General features: G+C 59.1%; 1 protein-coding gene across 1 annotated transcript in view; it reads left to right on the top strand.

The window, feature by feature from the left end:
• Positions 1 to 17,635, top strand: part of STKLD1 (serine/threonine kinase like domain containing 1) — a 20,702-nt gene extending 3,067 nt beyond the window's left edge. Inside the window, 17 exon segments of the mRNA XM_059926695.1 lie at positions 2,163 to 2,207; positions 3,511 to 3,585; positions 4,615 to 4,716; positions 6,658 to 6,728; positions 7,462 to 7,577; positions 8,983 to 9,101; positions 9,642 to 9,805; positions 10,373 to 10,503; positions 11,513 to 11,596; positions 13,050 to 13,166; positions 13,826 to 13,972; positions 14,746 to 14,874; positions 15,407 to 15,535; positions 15,612 to 15,740; positions 16,863 to 17,003; positions 17,215 to 17,294; positions 17,558 to 17,635. Of these exon segments, the coding sequence (XP_059782678.1) occupies positions 2,163 to 2,207; positions 3,511 to 3,585; positions 4,615 to 4,716; positions 6,658 to 6,728; positions 7,462 to 7,577; positions 8,983 to 9,101; positions 9,642 to 9,805; positions 10,373 to 10,503; positions 11,513 to 11,596; positions 13,050 to 13,166; positions 13,826 to 13,972; positions 14,746 to 14,874; positions 15,407 to 15,535; positions 15,612 to 15,740; positions 16,863 to 17,003; positions 17,215 to 17,294; positions 17,558 to 17,635 (1,857 nt within the window).

Raw genomic sequence — 17,635 nt, 5'->3', positions numbered from 1 at the left:
ATTCTTTCTTTTGAATTTTATTTTATTTATTTTTTTATACAGCAGGTTATTAGTTATCCATTTTATACATATTAGTGTATATGTCAATCCCAAGGAGCTTTTTTAAAAGTCAGTCAATCTTTCTAAACAAAATGGAGGAACGGGGTTGTATATCCTTTCAGGGTTTTTTGGTAAGCATTTATAAAATTCTTGGTTTTTTACAAGAATCGTGCTGGGACTTCCCTGGTGGTCCAGTGGCTAAGACTCTGCGCTCCCAGTGCAGGGGCCCCGGGTTTGATCCCTGGTCAGGGAACTAGATCCCACATGCTGCAACTAAGGTCCCGCACGCGACAATGAAGATCCCACGTGCCGCAACTAAGATCCAAATAAATAAATAAATAAATATTAAAAGAAAGAATGGTGCTGAACTTGATAATGTGCTTTTCCCCACTCAGTGTATGGCAGATGTTGTTGGTACTGCTGACACATCTTCCTCCTTCCCTGGCTCTGGTGGCCGTATGGACCCCCCTGCTTGATGTACCATGACTGACCCAACCCATCCACTCAGGGCGATAAGGGCTTAGCTTGTTCTCGATTTTTCACTCTGTATAAGCAACTCTGATAAACAACCTTAGAGTTAATTTTTTTGAGGATCCATGATTTTCTTGGGATAAATTCCTAGGGGTGGGATTTCTAGGTCAAAAGAGGTGGTAATTTGAAGGCTTTCAATATGTTTTTGGCCAAAATGACTTCAGCACGAGCCCCTGGAACAGAAGGAAGGGATGTGTGGTGCCGCCCCATCTGGGGTCTTTACGTGGATTGGGGAATCACCCACTAACTGCATTTTCATCTACGATCACCCCAGTTACAGGAGTTTTTCATTTGTAAATCTTATGAGCAAAAGTTCTGGGTAAGGATCTGGTAAGATGCGGTGACAGTATGAACCCACAGTCTTTGCCACCAAGTATGTTGCAGACTCAAATTTCGGTGCTGCCCTGACCACCACCCTCTCTCCCTCTCCACGCGTTCCCCACCGCCCACATTCAGTGACAGGGACAAGCCTCCCAGTACGGATGAGGAATACAGTGAAGAGGCTGATACTTTGCCGACCAGAGCAGAGCTCTTTGGCTCTGGGGGCAACACATTGTTTTCTCCCCTGCTTTCAAGATGGTCTGAAAATGGATCCTCTAATGATTCCTTGGAGGTTATGTTATGTTATCCTAAACTTATCCTTGCAATAGGAGCAAAGGTGATCTCATTGCTCAAAGGATTTTTGGATCCCTTCCTTAGGAACATCTCCAGGCCCCATCTGGTGGCATGTGATGGGGCATGAATATAGGCGCCTGGCAACCCTGGTGAATAATGATGGTGATGATGATAGTGGTGGTGATAATGGTGATGGTGATGGTGATGATGTGGTGAGGATGTGGTGATGGTGGTGGTGATGATAGTGATTATGATGGTGATGGTGGTGGTGGTAATGGTGGTGGTGATGGTGATGGTGATGGTGGTGGCGGTGGTGATGGTGATGGTGGTGGTGGTGATGGTGGTGATGGTGGTGGTGGTGGTGATGGTGGTGGCGGTGGCGATGGTGATGGTGGTGGTGGTGATGGTGGTGGTGGTGCTGGTGATGGTGGTGGCGGTGGCGATGGTGATGGTGGTGGTGGTGGTGGTGGTGATAGTGGTGATGGTGATGGTGGTGGTGGTGATGGCGGTGGTGGTGGTGGTGGTGATGGTGGTGATGTGGTGATGGTGGTGGTGATGATAGTGATTATGATGGTAATGGTGATGGTGGTGATGGTGATGATGTGGTGATGCAGGTGATGATAGTGATTATGATGGTGATGGTGATGGTGGTGGTGGTGATGGTGGTGGTGGTGGTGATGGTGGTGATGGTGGTGATGGTGGTGGTGGTGGTGATGGTGGTGGCAGTGGCGATGGCGATGGCGGTGGTGGTGATGGTGGTGGTGGTGGTGGTGATAGTGGTGATGGTGATGGTGGTGGTGGTGATGGCGGTGGTGGTGGTGGTGGTGATGGTGGTGATGTGGTGATGGTGGTGGTGATGATAGTGATTATGATGGTGATGGTGATGGTGGTGGTGGTGATGGTGGTGATGGCGGTCATGATGATGATGGGGGTGTTTACTGCACGTTTACCAACCTAGTGCTCTTGTGGCCCTGCAGGTGGAGTGCATTGACGAGCATCAGGCCAACGAGGCCCTGGAGGAGGTAACTCTCTGGGTGGTTCCCTCTCTACAGAACATGATGCAGGACACACAGAGACTGTTCTGCACCCCACTGTGGCGTGATGGGTGGAAGCCTGGTGGAGGCATGGAGGGTCAGAACCAGCTCTTGCCCTGTGCTATGAAGTCAGAGGCCTCCAGGTCATGAAGGGAGTCTGTGTACGAAACACTCATTTCTAAATCCAGGTGCTGACAATTTAGAATATATGTTCTCAGAGAAAATGATAACCTTTAAATGTTGGCTAGGTCCCTAGGCTGAGGTACCAATAACCATCTTTTAAAAGATTTTTTTCTTCAATTGTAAAAGTATCAGTTACAATAGAACATTTGGAAAATAGAGAATTGGTTAACAAAGAAAATATAAACTCTTTTACGTTCCTTAAATCTGCCAGTCAGAACTGACAGTAACATCCTGATTTATAATAATAGCAGAAACAGCTGCATATACTTCGATTTGCCGGCAAAGGCTCTGCGTCATTTTTCTCTGCTTTTCTTCAATTTCACATGAGGTTAAATGTCTCCCTTCCTATCTAATGGTCACTTGTTTGTCTTTTTTCTGGAATCACCAGCTTTTGAGCTTTGCCAGCAAACAGCTCTTCTGTCCACAGTGTGTCTGACACGTGGTGATGGACCCAGGCCACATTCATGAAAGAAAGAATGTGGGGGGCCGTCCCGTGCGCCCCCCAGCATCACAGCCCCCTCTCCCTCCCCCACCCCACTAGGCGACCTCCTTTCACACCCAACCTGCCATCATAAGCAGCTGTCCGTCTGGCCCAAGTCGCTAAGGGAGCCGTTTTTGCTGCCTAATTGTGTTCGTTTGCAAAGCACTTTGAGCTGAGGGCAGCGGCCCTGGGACCTCTAGTGTACACAGCCAGGAGGCCAGGTGGCCTGGGCACAGCAGCAGCGGCCGGCCTCCCGTTGGCCACGCGCCCTTCTTCAGCCAACCTGGACTGTGTTTGTTTCCAGCGCGCCAGGCACTCTGCCTGCATCGGCTTCCCTAGTCCTCCTGACACCCCTGTGAGGCAGATACCACCGTTACTGCCGTTTCCAGATGAGGCTGGGAGGCTCAGAGAGGTTGAGGAGCCTCTCCGCAGTCACACAGCACAGCCAGCACGTGCCAGAGACAGGACCTACCCTGGGCTGTCTGGCCCCTAACCTCCGGCTGCCCACCCTCCCTGGGCCCGCGCTCAGAGCTGGAAGCTTGTGGTTTTTGTTGGGACGTGTGACAGAAGCGCCTCTGGAAGCAGTGTTTCTCTAACATCTCCACTTTCTCTGGCCTCGCCCTGCAGTTGATGCCGCTGCTGAAGCTTCAGCACGCCCACGTCTCCATCTACCAGGAGCTCTTCATCGTGTGGAACAGTGAGGTGGGTCAGAGCCGACGCCGCGGGCTCAGCAGGCACTCGGGGCGGGCACAGAGCACCCCCCGCCGTGCGCCTCCAGCGCCGATGGCCGCGGCACTAAGCGCGGCTCCCCCGACTCAGCGCTCACCGGGCCACGCCGGGGGCTCTCTGGGCATCATCTCACGTGCGCCCCACAGCCTCTGCGTAGGAGGGTCACTGTCCCACTTTCTGGAAGAAGTGGAGGCTGGGAGAAACCAGCTGGCGACAACCGAGCAGGATTCCAGTCTGGGTCTGGTCGCCCCGAGCCCCGTGCTTGGTCCCATCGGGCTGACTTCTCATCTTCAAGGAGCCGGAAGCTTGCCGGTTACTCCACATGGGGCTGAGCTGGGGGATGCGGGGGGCTGGAGGGGAAGGGGGCCAGGTGTGACACCACAGTCAGACACCCATCTGGGCTGACAACAGAGGGAGGGGCTGGGAGGAGTGGAGGGGCCCCCTCCCCTTCAGCTGGGCCCTGAGGAAAGCTGTGGGGAGGGACCCTCACCACCTGTACCCCCAAGTATTTTCTGAGCACCCTCTCACGCTCTCAAGGGGGACACAGAGAAGCCAAGAGGACATGTCACTGCGGGAGGAAAGGCAGGGTGCTCTGAGAGGCCTGACGGGGGCTGCTGGGGTCCCGTCGGGTGCAGGCCCCTCAGAGGGAGTAGTGGATCTCAGCTGAGCCCTAAGGGACGAAGGACCCGGTGCCCCAGGCACAGTGGTCTACGTGTGCGGTGGCCAGGAGACCCCGCGCACCTTTAGGAAATGTCCATGCAGCTTAGTGTAGATGGGGGGGAAGGGGGTGGGGGGAGGAGAGAGGAGGCGGATGCAGGAACTGCTCAGGAGGGCCTGTCCCGCCACCGCCCCCCCCAGAAGGGGGCATCCTCCCATAGCCACTGCCGGTGGTGGCCTGGCTGGGAGGAAAGACCTGGAGCGGGTGATGGCCCAGAAGCCCCCAGGCCTGGGCCTCTGGGGGCCAGAACTCGGCACCTGGCTAAGGGGCTGTGTCCCCTGCAGATCTCCTCTCTGTTCCTTTGCCTGGTGATGGAGTTCCACGAGGGAAGCTTCCAGGATGTCATTGAGAAGAAGAGGGCGGCAAAGAGAGTCATTGACTCCCAGGTAAGACAGACTTTCTGGGGCACCAGGCCTGGGGGCTGCCTGGACCCTGTGATGCCACAGGCCCCACAGCGGGGGGTAGAGGGGCAGGCACCGATGAGTCTGGTCTCATTTCTTCTGACAGTTATGAATGAAGGTATTTGCATACCGTAATGTGCACAGATCTTAAGTGTACACCTTGGTGCGTTCTGCATAGGCAGACACTCCCGTCCCCTCCCTCACATAAGGTCAGAGCGTTCCTGGACCTCCAGACAGTCCCAGCCAGTACCAGCCAGGGTTCGACTTCGGCCTCCAGAGATCCTTCTGCCTACCCCTGAAGTTCTCATAAATGGGCTCATACAGCACGTTGTTTGCTTGTGTCTGGTTTCTCGCGTTCATCCTGTGCTTTGAGATTTACCCACCTGTGAGTGTGTCAGGAGATCATCCCTCCCCATGGCCAGGGGCCGCTCTGTCGATGGCCACATCACCATCAGTGTATCTGGTCCAGCGCTGTGAGCATCTGGGTTGCTTCCAGTTTGGGGCTATTATGAAGAAGGGCTGCCATGAACACTGCTGGGCATGTGTTTTGATGGACCTAAGCCTTCATTTTCTGGGTGACCATGGAGTTGTTGGGTCACAGAGTCGGTGCGTGTGCTGCCGTAGCCAGTGTCCCAGTTTTCCAGGATGGTTGGTTGACTCGGTGTTGACTCTCATCCCAAGTTGTGAGTCTTCCGGCTCTGCATCCTGGCCCACATTTCACTGTGTCAGTCTTGTTAATTTTAATTAAAAATTACATTTTAGTTTCAATTATTTTGAGTAGTCATGGTGAGCACTTTTTGGCCATTTGGATATCTTCTTTTCTGCCTGTTCAGGTCTCTTGCCCACTTAAACATTAGGGTTGTCCGTCTTTTCTTGTTGATTTGTAGGAGCTCTTTATATATTATGGACACGGTGTCCAGATGTCCTCTCCCAGTCTGTGGCTTGCCAGTTCACTCTCTTAATTGTAATGAACTCTGGTTCATCAGTGTTTCCTCTGTGGTTGGTGCCTTCTGAGCCTTTAGAGAAGCCTTCCCCGCCCCAAGGTCATGACGATATTTTCCTCTGTTGCCCTCGGAGCTGGTTCCATCTTGCTTTCACATTTAGGTCTATGACCCACCCCAAATAAATTTTGCCTGCTTTTGCTCTGAACACGCCTCTGTTCTGTTGGGCCTCCAGGCACTGCGACCCTGCTGGGGGGTTCCAAGGGGCACGCAGCTCCTCTCCCAAAGTGGGCCTCAGAGACAGCCTCTGAGTGGGTTTCAAACTTTCTGTTTGTAGTAGAACCCTGTCGAGCACAAAAATGTTCTCAGAACCCCCAGTAAGGAAAGCAGAGCTACTCTAGTCAGGGGTCTGGGTGTCAGTGGAAGGTGGCGTGGCAGGAACCCCGGGGTCCTGCCTGCTCAGCCCCTCTCTTGACACCCCAGGTGGAATCCAGGGTTCCTAGGAACACGGTTTGAAAATCACTGCCCTGGAAACCAGGTGGATCTTGTGTCTGACACAAACTGCTTTCAGAATGTTCTCTCTCAGGGCTCTTTCCATTCTAATGCCCTGGAGAGGCAAACCCCAAGTAGCAGCTGCAGGCTTCAGCACCTCTGGTACCCATGGGGTGGGGCCCGGGTGGGCCTAGAGCCCCAGGGCCCCCGGGTCTCCTGGAGACAGGAGTGGGGGTCTGGAGACCAGGGCGTCGCCAGCTAACAGGGCATTTCTGTCCGGAGGGCCTTGAAGCAGCCTGCAGCAGAAGCTCCTGCACTGGCTCTGAGCTGTTGGCCGCTCACTTCAGGCCCATCTCAAGACGCAGGGCGGGAACTGGCCGCGACCCTGCTGGCTGCTCTGAGTGGCCACTGACCTGCCTAAGAAGAGCAGCTGGGAGGCCCACCTGGGAGCTTTCAGGTCCCCCGGTCCTGGCATCTCTCGCTCTTTCCCCAGTGGATGCAGAACGTGCTGGGCCAGGTGTTGAATGCGCTGGAGTACCTGCACCAGCTGGACATCATCCACAGGTGACCGGGCGGCCAGGCTGCTGGAGGAGAAAAGGCACCTCCTGGGGGTGGCACCTCCTGGTGGCAGCGCCTGGGCGCGGGCCCAAGGGAGAGAGGTGCACCTGGGACAAGGATGGGCCCCTCCCCCTCCCAGAGCACCTCCCTGGCTTAAAGAGAATGTCACCCCCTCCACGACCCTCTCCATGCACAGACCTGGCAGTTGGTTCTAAAGTGCAAGGGAAGAACCAGATAACAGCACTGAGGAGAGATTAGGCCGCCCGAGGGCCTCTGGGCACTCCCAGGCTGAGCTTTCGACCTGCCAGTTTCATTCTTCGGAATCATGATTTGAAGGATCAGTGCCATATTTAAAGGAGGAGAGAAAACTGTGTGAATCAAATGTAGGAAGGAAATGCTCGAGATTCCGTGCTAATGTCACTGGACCTTACGAAATGATGGAAAGCCAGTCCCCAAACAAACTCGCAGCTGAGATCTGGAAGGACGTTAGCGGAGGGATCACGGAAGGATCGGGTGTTTCCTTACTTGTAGTTGGCTTGTTTTTCCCATTTGAAATAACAGTATATTTATGCTTACAGGAAACAATATTTAAAAAGTGGCTGAACAGGGCATTTACTGAGGAGAGAGGAGGAGGGGTGTGGGCTGCTGCGGCGGCCCTGGGTGTGGCGGGTGCGGAGGGTTCACAGACGGATGTGGCCCTGCCGGGCGGTGGGTGGAAGGGCGCGCCTCTCGGTTTCAGGAACCTCAAGCCCTCCAACATCGCCCTGGTCAGCAGCTACCACTGCAAACTGCAGGACCTGAGCTCCAACGCACTCATGAGCGACGTAGCCAAGTGGAATGTCCGTGCAGAGGAAGGTGCCTGGCGTCCTCCCAGCCGGGGGACAGTGGTGGCTGGGGAGCACTGGGGGAGGGCCCCATTCAACTGAGTGGGTCGCCCCTGGAGTCCAAGGGCAGTGGCCACTCTAAGTGCTGGAACAAGGCAACAGCAAACCTCTCCCTGCTCAGAAGGTCCCCACAGACCCCCTTGCCTGGATTGTAGCTGAGATGAAGCACCACCGTGGGGCGGGGGGGCTGCAGGGTCCAAAAGACACTCAGAAAATGTTAACCTTCAAGAAGGGGCAAGGCAGGCCTCAGAAGGAAGGAAACTGACATGCACAGAGGGAGGGCTGGTGGACGGCAGGCAATGGCTTGGGCTGGATTACTTTACTGAGTCTCAGAATAACCCAGGAGGTGGTAAAGGTGCGCAGTCAGGGGAGAGAAGTTTTCCTTCCTTTAAAAAGACAACAGGGCAAAGGGAGCTGGGCTTCAACCCTATAACGGCTATCAGGGGTGGAGAGAGCAACTCTCCAGTGGAGAACTCCAGAGTCCCGGGCTGGCAGGGACCAGTGGCACGCTGTCCTTGGGGGATGGATGGACGGGTGGGTGGGTGGGTGGATGGACAGATGGATGGATGGATAGATGAGTGGGTGGGTGGATGGACACGTGGATAGATGGACATGCAGATAGATGAACAGATGGATAGATGGGTGGAAGGATGGATAGGTGGGTGTGGGTAGACAGGTGGGTGGGCAGGTGAGTGGATGGGTGTAGGTGGCAGGGGCCCTTGGAGCTCACCCCTTTGCTCTTCGTTTGGGGAGTGGAGGTCCGGAGAGGGAGGGGCTGCCTGAGGCCTGTCAGGCACTCGTAGAGCTGAGCCGGGGACCCTGCTCCTTTGGCTCCCTGTCTGGAGTTCAAGTTTGTTTGTTTATGTATGTATGTATGTATTTTTTGGCCGCACTGTGCAGCATGCGGGATCTTAGTTCCCCGACCAGGTATCGAACCCGTGCCCCCGGCAGTGGAAGCGCAGAGTCTTTACCACTGGACCGCCAGAGAAGTCCCAGGGGTTCAGGTTTAGAAACTAGGGCAGGGCAACTGGAACATTGCCCCAAGGTCCCGACTAAATGTTGGGAGGGGCAAGACGTTTATGGAGGGTGCAGAGTTTAGCCTTCGTGGCACATGCCCCTTCCGACTATTTCTGCAGCTGTAGTGGGACACAGATGCGCACACGGCCAGCCTGGTGGGCCCCTGCCGAGATGGGCAGCCTCACTGGCTGAAGATCAAGGGCCAGGATCTTACCGACCAGGGGGCCTCTTCCTTTTCCCCCTCAGATAGCACGTCTCTCCCTCCCTGGAGAAGGGTGATGGAGGGCTCGTTTTTCAAGCTGCTTGCTTCCCCAGGGAGCGCGGGGCTCACGCATCCCCCACTTCACTCCTGCCAACAGACCCCTTTCACAAGTCCTGGATGGCCCCCGAAGCCCTCAACTTCTCCTTCAGCCAGAAATCTGACATCTGGTCCCTGGGCTGCATCATTCTCGACATGGCCGGCTGCTCCTTCCTGGATGTGAGGGGCCTTCCGACCACCCCTCCCCGCCACACCTGAACCCCACTCCCCACAGCCCCAGGGAGCCAGGCTCTGCCCACCCCCGGCCCTGAAAGGGGCGTGTTCTTCCCGCCGGCATCCTCCTGCCCACGCTGAGTGCCTCTGTGGGGCTGTGTGGAGGCCCCCCGCTGCCCCAGCTGCCGGAGGACCCCGCATTTGGGCCTGCTGGGCCCTCGTGTGGTGGTGATGACGGTGATGGTAACATTCACCGCCCAAACAGCGCCCCCTTATGGACAAGAACAGCTGAGTTCGGGTGCACTCACCGGCCCACAGTGGGAGTCCGGCCGTGGACGGTGGGCTGTTCCCCTGCTCCCTCCAGCCAGTGAGATGGCCACTTGCTTTTCTCTGAACCTCCATTTCTTCTTCGTACAAGAACCCTGGGGCGCAGGTGGCCTCTGTGCGTTCCTGACGGCGGCGGCCACGTCGCCTCCCCTCTGCCCGAGGTCAGGCCACCTTCCTTTAGCTGAGGAGGGGCACAGGTGGTCCCCTCTCTCCTCCTAGAGCACGGAAGCCATGCTTCTGCGGAAGTCCATCCGGAGTTCCCCCGACGGCCTGAGGGGTGTCCTGAGGACCATGGAGGAGAGGAGGGTCCCCGATGCGAAAATCTTCAGTTCCCTTTTGCCTCTGATGCTCCAGGCTGACCCGTCGGAGCGAATAACCATCAGGTGAGCTCAGGCCCTGGGGTCGCATTTCACTCTGTCAGTCTACGCGTGCACTTGGGGTTTCACCACCACAAAGCGCTCCATCCATGGGCAGCGGCCCCTCCAGTTTGGACCGTCCCAAACTGCGGCCACATCTCTGCGCGCGAGACAGACAGGGCCAGCTTCGCCATCAGCTGCGGGAGGCACAGCCCAGGGCCCAGGAAAATGTTTTAACTCTAATGTATTTTACAGTCAGAAGAACAAAACGATCCATCCTGGGTTATGTTCACCTTTATACCAACACAGCCAGAAATTGTGATTTTTTTGGTCTATGTTACGGAGGAAGGGGCCCAGGCGAGTGCAAGTGCCAGGGCCCAGCACTGTCCCCCCTTGGCCCCTCCTGGAGGGGGAATTGCTGCAGTGCCCGCTGGACGCACTGTGATGCTGGGAGGGGTGCCCAAAGCAGGTGGAGGCCCAGCAGCTGCCGGGCGCAGAGCGGGCGCAGGGCGGGCGCAGGGCGGGCACAGAGCGGGCGCAGAGCGGGCGCAGGGCGGGCGCAGGGCCAGTCGGCGGCTCTCTGCCCCTCCCCAGGGACGTGATTCACTTCACGTTTGTGAGCAGCGACTTCAGGTCCTCCAGCGGTGCCCTGATGCTGCACCGGCAGGTGGTGCCCGAGTCCATCATCGACATGCTGCTAGAAAGCAACGTCGCCAGCATCTTAGGTGATGATGGGGCCCCGAGGGTGCGGCGCCAGAGGCCGCTGTGGCCCCGGCACCGCCCCGCTCAGGTAGCCCCGAGCTTACCTAGAGCAGAGTTCATCTCTGTGGCCAGGCCCCCGCCCCCTCAGATAGCCCCGAGCTTACCTAGAGCAGAGTTCATCTCTGTGGCCAGGCCCTGCCTGCCTCCCCCGTTCCGGCCACACAGTCCTCGACATCACCGAACAGCCCCCCTCACTGCCACGCACCCCACCACAGGCTCCGCACCTTTTGCTTGCTCGCCCGGCACGCGGCGGCCCGGTGCCTGGAGTGTCTTCCCCAGTCAGCAGCACCTCCTGTGTGGTTGCTACATGCCCGGAACGGTGCTCACACTGGGGCCGGCACAGCAGCCAATGTGGACCAGCAGGCATGGCCCTGCAGCAAGGTGAAGCGGCCCAGGGGCTCCGTGTGCAATGTGACATGTGCAGGCCTGAGACTCCAGGCGCAGTGCTGGCTGGTCACCGCCCCCCACAAAGGTGCACACGATAGACTCCGCGTGCCCAGGCTGGGGGCTACACCCACGGTCTTGGGTAGAGAACAGATCTGGAGGTCATCTTCAAGTTCCGGGGTGGCTCCGCCCCCCATCCCTCCGTGTCCCTGGTGGGCTGCCACCTCTGCCCCCCTTTCTGGGGAAGGGGTCCCGTGAGGCCCCAGCTGCTCAGTCTCCCTGTCTCGTGGCCACGGGCTTTGGAGGCAGACAGCCGGGTCCAGCTGAAGGCCATCGCCCTGAGTGCCCTGGAGGGAGTCACCCGAGGGAGGTGTGGAGTGGAAGCACGCCCTGGGCGGGCTCTGAGGCAGATCCAGGTTCGACTTCGGACAGGTGGCTCGGCCGGGAAGGTGAAGATGAGAACAGCGCCACCTCGTGCCGGGTCACGTGGGTCTGTGCAGTGGCGCTCATGGATGGGCCCCCGGTGCCCCAGCCCGCAGGCGGGTCCCTGAGCCAAGGCGCCTCCCCGTGCTGCCCTGTCCCCTGCAGAGGTCATGCAGAGCTTCTCCAGCCACCCCGAAGTCCAGCAGAGGGCCATGAAGAGGCTCCTGAGAATGTCTGAAGATCAGCAAGGTAGAGCCGCCACCCTCCCGCCTTGCCCCGGGGTCCCCGGCCCCTCCAGCTTCCCTAGCTGGTACTTTCTGATGCCGGTTTACATTCCCATGAACATCCACAGCTTTACCACCTGCTTGGAACAGGAGCCTGGACTTCCTCCTGTGCTGCCGCTTTCACTGAGCAGACAAGTGGGTGGTGGGGTGGCTCGGCATCCGAACCATGTCTCGGGGCCTCCCCTCGCGTGCTTTTCGTGGATGCTTGATAAGACACCCCGTCTCTGCCGCCATTCCTCTGGTTGGGCATTTGAGTGGTTGCCGATTTCCTGGTATCATAAGCAATGTGATACAGCCCACCCCGGGGTGTATGTGTGTGTGTGCTCTGTGTTTCTGCAGGATAAATTCCCAGATGTGCAGGCTGGGAATACTTAACGTTTTCATAGATACTGCAAATTGCCCTCTGTCGATGCACCAACTTCCTCACCTCTCAAGAGTGCAGGAGAACACCTCTTCCCCCAACTTTCTCCATCGAGGAGTATTAATATTTTTAATTTTGCCAAAACATGAGTTCGTAAAATCTCTGCCCTCAATCTCTGTCTCACCAGCCTGAATATTACATTCATTCACTCACTCATCCATCCATCCATCCACCTGTCTCTCCATCCGTCCACCCATCCATCCTTCCATAGATGGTCGTCCCAGTGGCCGGGAGAGCAGAGATCATAAAGGCCCAGTACCAGCCCTCTAATGAGGTAGCAGACCTCACCTTGGCCATTTCCCTTCCCCTCCCTCTCCTTCCCCGTGACCCCATCTGGAGCAAGGCTGTGGCCAGGAGAGAGTCCATGGGAAGAGATTCTGCCTTCCCAGAGAGAGTGAGAGAGGCTGCTGGGCCCCTTCCCAAGACTGGCCTCGGCTGTCACCCCAGAGCCACACCTGCCTCAGACAGCCTCGCTTGGAGACGGGCTAGCCATGGCTTGGCTTCCCTGGTGCCAGCACTTTTGTTCTTGTCATTCTTACCAGGAGGACACAGGCTGAGAAAGGTGAGGCAGCAGTTAGGAAGGGGTGCAGCTGTGTGGACCCCGAGCTGCCCACCACTGCCTCCCCCCCTCGCCAGCACACGCCCTGGCCCAGAGGAAGGTCTAAGGGACCCACAGATGTCCCCTCTCAGGGCAGTAACGGCCAAGGGCTCTGGAGTCAGATAGGCTGGGTTCAAAGCAAGGCCTCTCATCTCCCTGACGCTCAGTTTTCTCATCTGTCAAATGAGGATCGATCTTGTAGAGCTGCTGGAATAAGAAGATCCCTATGGCAGACGCATGGCGGGCACTCCACACCCCCTGACTGATCGTGTCTGGTCACCCGTCTGCTCGTCTACCCAGGGGCCCACGTGTGATGCAGACTCCCGTCAGGGTCTGGTCCATACCCCTTCCCGCCACCTGCTCCTACGCCGAGTCTCACTCTGCCCCCCACCCTGCCAGGTGTGCCGTGGCCAGCGGAGCTGGTGGAGGTGTTGATCGGCATCATGAAGCAGCACGAGAGGATCCTTGACATACAGCTGTGTGCCTCCTCCCTGCTGCTCCGCACCCTGGGCCAAGGTGGGCTCCGGGCGGGGCCGGGCTAGACGCTCCGGGCACAGCTGGCTTCTCCTGCCCCCACCCTCCCACGCCAATCCTCGCCCTGGCGTCTGACCCTCTGGGCACCTGTGCCCTGCTCTGCCCACCCAACCCCACCCCAGGATGACAGGCAGGGCGCAACCAGGATTGTGGGGCACCGTCCAAGGCCTGCCTCTGTGGCCCTGGACCAGCTGCTCCCCCTTCTGGCTGATCTCTAGGCATGAATCGAGGAGCTGGTCATAGGGGTCCTGTGGTGTGAGCCCAGGCAGGTGGGATGGGCTTCCAGGAGGGCAGCTGAGGAGGGATGGGAGAGGCTGGAGCTGAGAGCCCGAGGGCCTGGCCTCTGATTTTTAAACTGGAAATACTTCACTGCCTTTCTCACTTTAATATTTAGGTTGAATTTCCATGTAATGCTTTACACTGCACGTGATAAACGTCTACTCTGGCACGTGCTCACAGCCCTGGCAGGGCCCCCAGCCCTCCGGTCCTTGGCTCGGTCATGCAATAAGCACTTATGGGGACCTGTGCGGTACCCCAACCTCGGCTTCCTCCCCGGAGACCCCACCCCCAGCCCCGCCTGCCGCCTTCCCACCGTGGCCCCCAGCTCAGGCTTCACCGGCTTCTTCTGTCGGCCTGAGCAGCACTGGGGCAGGACCCGGCGGCCACGGTGCCGAGCGACAGCGCCATCACCCCCGCGCTGCTGAGCGTCCTGCAGAGCCACCCCGAAGAGCAGCAGCTCCTGGTCACGGTCTACAGCCTGCTCACCATCGTCGCCAGCCAGGGTGGGTGCCGCCCTCCCGTGGGCGCAGGGCTCAGGCGGGCGGCGCAGGGCCGCCCCGAGGGGACAGCTGCTCCGTCCCCAGCTTCCAGGTTCACAGTCACGTGTCCCTCTGTCAACATGCACGGGCACCGGCCAGGCGCCACCATGGGCTTCATGCCGACGTGTTTCAGGTTCCAGCCCTTGCTGCCCCACCGGCCCCGCTCAGCCCCGCTCCACAGAGGCCACCAGCAAGTGGCCGAGGGACGGTGTGGGGAGAGGGTCACCACCGAGGGCTTCACACACGTTCCTCTCCTGCAGCCACTAGCCGGGTGGGCATCGCTCTCTCCAAAGGGAAGCTGGGGCCTCACCTGGAGCCCCGCGGCCCCCAGCCCACCCGACACTCACCAGACAATCTACCACATTTCATTGACCCCACGCCGAAAAGTGAAAAGGGCAGCCATGAGTAGCCATGTTGGGACAGCAGGTGTAAATCAGGACCACCTGGCAAACAGTGTCAGGTCATCACCCCGAGAGTCGTGGTCCCATCCAGGAAGGAAAGCTTCGGAGGCTGGTCCCAGCCCAGTAATGGGATGGGAGGTGCTGGAACGGCGGCCCAGGGGATGGACCATATCCTTGTTTCTGGGTCTCATGTGGGGCATGAAACTGGCCAAGTAGGCACCCACTGGTGTGGGATGCATGGGGTTGCAGTGCCCTAGGACCACAGAGAAGGGGGGTGGCCCCCAGGGAGGGCTTCCTCGAGGCGGTGTTCTCCGTGGTCCTGATTCCAAGGCCCACCTACAGGAGCGGCCACAGATGAGCTGCAGAGGGCCGGGCTGTGTGAGCACATCCTGCAGCACCTGGACACCTTCCCCAGGAACAGGGACATCTGCATCAACGGCCTGAGCCTGCTCTGGGCCCTGCTGGTGGATGGTGAGCGGGGCCCGGGGCTGGCCGCCCTCCCTCCGCTTCTCCCTAACCACACGAGAGCTGGGAGGAGAGGAAGAGAAAGGAGGGAGAGTGGACGGAAGAAGCTGCACCGGCAGGGGCAGGAAGTGCTATCCTGGGGAGGGGTGGGTTCATATTCGGACCCCCTCGTGCCCGGCCCATGGAAGCCTCCAGCTCACACACATCGTGGGATTTCCGCAGTCCCTGGTTTCACAAGTCGGCCTTAGCACTGGACAAACTATCCTGATTTCTGATTCAGAAAGGGGGGGCTCCCAGGCCGTGCCGCTCTCTCTCCAGGCCCCACTTGGCCCTCCAGCACCTGGGAGGTCATTTTCCCTAAGGAAAAGAGGGCTCCCAACCGTGGAGAGCCCTGCCCACACCCGGCACGCAGGGGTCCCCAAACCTCCCCTTGGGGGCCCTGCTGATTCCTACCCTACAGGCTGGCTAGCAGGCTGGGGTTGCCCTCCCCCACCCCCCCAGCAGTAGGTGTCCCCTCCTCCACCCCGTCCCATTCCAGCTGCCATCGTGAACAAGGCCCCCTTGGAGAAAGCCCCGGCCCTCATTGCTGAGGTGCTGGCCACCTACCCCACGGACGCAGAGATGGCTGAGGCCGGCTGTGCAGTCCTGTGGCTGCTGTCCTTGCTGGGTGAGCAGCCTGGGGCCCCGGGGCCGGAGAGGTGGCCCCGGACCCGCGAGACGAGGCACGTGCCGGCCCTCCGCAGGCTGCATAAAGGAGCAGCAGTTGGAAGAGGTGGTGGTGCTTCTCCTGCAGAACATCCGGGTGCGCCAGGACCGGGTCCTGCTGGTGAACCACGCCTACCGGGCGCTGGCCAGCCTCGCGAAGCTGTCTGGTGAGCCTGGGGACGGCCGGGGCTGCCACTAGGAGGCGGAGGCAGACAGACTCCCCCAGCAATGCCTGCCGGCAGCCCGCAAACCAAAAGCACGCGCACACTCAGAACAGGGAAGGGAAACACCTAGAGTCCCATCGCCCAGACGTCGCCACGGAGACTTTCCGTACCCTCACTTCCTACCGTTCTGTGCCACTCTGCGTCGTGACCACCTTCCCTGCCACCCACGTGCCTGGCGTGTGCGCAGGCTCCCCTCCGGGTGTGGCTCTGAAAACAGCCCGGGGGACAGGGCTCTGAACTCCGCCTCCACGCAAACCCCAGGCTCTGCACCCGACTTGGCACCACGAGCCTTGACGGACACTCGGGGCCTGGAGCCTGGCAGAGGTTGCCGGCCGTGTGGCGTAGTTCGGCCCCTGTGAGGTCTGGCCCCCACTGGGTGTGCAGGCTGGCAGGTCTCTGCCTGCTACTCGGCCTGAAGTAGGGAGTGCGGTGATATTCACTCCTGGAGAGAACCTCCCGAGCGGGCGGGGTCTCTGGGCCTGCCCCCCACTCCCGCCGGGATGCCGCCATCAAATGGGGTGGGGCGCTGAAGCCCTGAGAGCAAAAGGCATGTAGCTCAGTGAACAAGGAGTGGAGTCGGCAGAACCCGGCAAGCGTGCGGGAGCCCCGAGCCAAGAATCTCGGCTTTGCCGCCTGCCGGCTGTTGACGGTTAAGTCCACTCCCTGGAGGGTCAGCTTCCCCCTGGGCTCCGGGAGTATTTGACACCTACGTGACATCACGGTCACTGCTCACACGGGCCCCCAGCCCCCCAGGAGCCAGGCCTAACCCCGCGCTGACGGGCTTCCTCATGGGGCGGGGAGGTGCCCTGGACTGTCCCCAGCACCCTCCCTACAAGCACACTGGCCTTGGGGGCCACCGGGATGGAGAGGTGGGTGCACATGCCACCAGAGGACACCTGCAGATGCAGAGCCAGGAAAGGCCTGACCTTGGCGGTCCCCACGCTGCAGGACAGCGTGGCGTCCCCTGCCAGCTGAGGCTCTTGCTGCCCCAGGTGCCCTGGGCTGTCAACAGCCCCACACGTTCAGTACTACTGTCACCCCATCCACCCCCTTGCCCACGCCCAGAGCTGGCGGCCCTGCAGGTGGTGATGCCCGAGGAGGGCGGCAGCGGCCTCACCCTCATCCAGGAGACGTACCAGCTCCACCAGGATGACCCGGAGGTGGTGGAGAGCATCTGCATGCTGCTGGCCCACCTCGCCTCCTACAGTGAGGACCCCCCTGCCCTCGTCACGCCCTCCCTGGAAGCCAGCATTCAAGAGGCGCCCTGCTCGCGGCTATAACCGATGGGGGAGGGGCAGGAACCCTCCGTGCCAGGCACCCTGCTGGCACGGGTGACGCCTGCTCCGGAGTCCCAGCGGTTCATGCTAAGCCTCGTGGGGTGGGGGCCTGGCCTCAGGACCCTCTGCTCTGCCCGCAGAGGAGATCCTGCCGGAGCTGGTGTCCAGCGGCATCCGGCCCCTGGTCGAGGAGATCCACGGGCGCTTCACCTCCAGCCTGGTGAGTGTCGGGGGCCGCCTCAGCCAGCCCTGGGTGGCCCAGAGCCCAGGGGCCGGACGAGCGGTTTGTGTGCAGGCGACTGCCGCGTGAGTGGCTTTAAGAGGCTCTCCCTGTACCGCCCGTGTCCACACTGGGCCGGAGTAAACCCTGGAGGGGAGGAGCAGTGAGACCTCTTCAAAGAGCAAGTTAAGTAACAGAAATTACTCGTTATTGGAGTAACGAGACCGTCCATGGAAACAGCTGACCTACTGTTCTCCTTCCAGGAGCTGGTTTCTTACGCACAAAGTGTGCTTCAGAAGCTGGAAGAGGCCTCGCAGCGCAGCTCCGACGGCGGGCAGTAG

The sequence above is a fragment of the Balaenoptera ricei genome, chromosome 6, assembly GCF_028023285.1.
Source record: "Balaenoptera ricei isolate mBalRic1 chromosome 6, mBalRic1.hap2, whole genome shotgun sequence".
Taxonomy (NCBI): Eukaryota; Metazoa; Chordata; class Mammalia; order Artiodactyla; family Balaenopteridae; genus Balaenoptera; species Balaenoptera ricei.
Note: the sequence above shows the minus strand (reverse complement) of the source record. Positions and strands in the feature narration are given on the sequence as shown.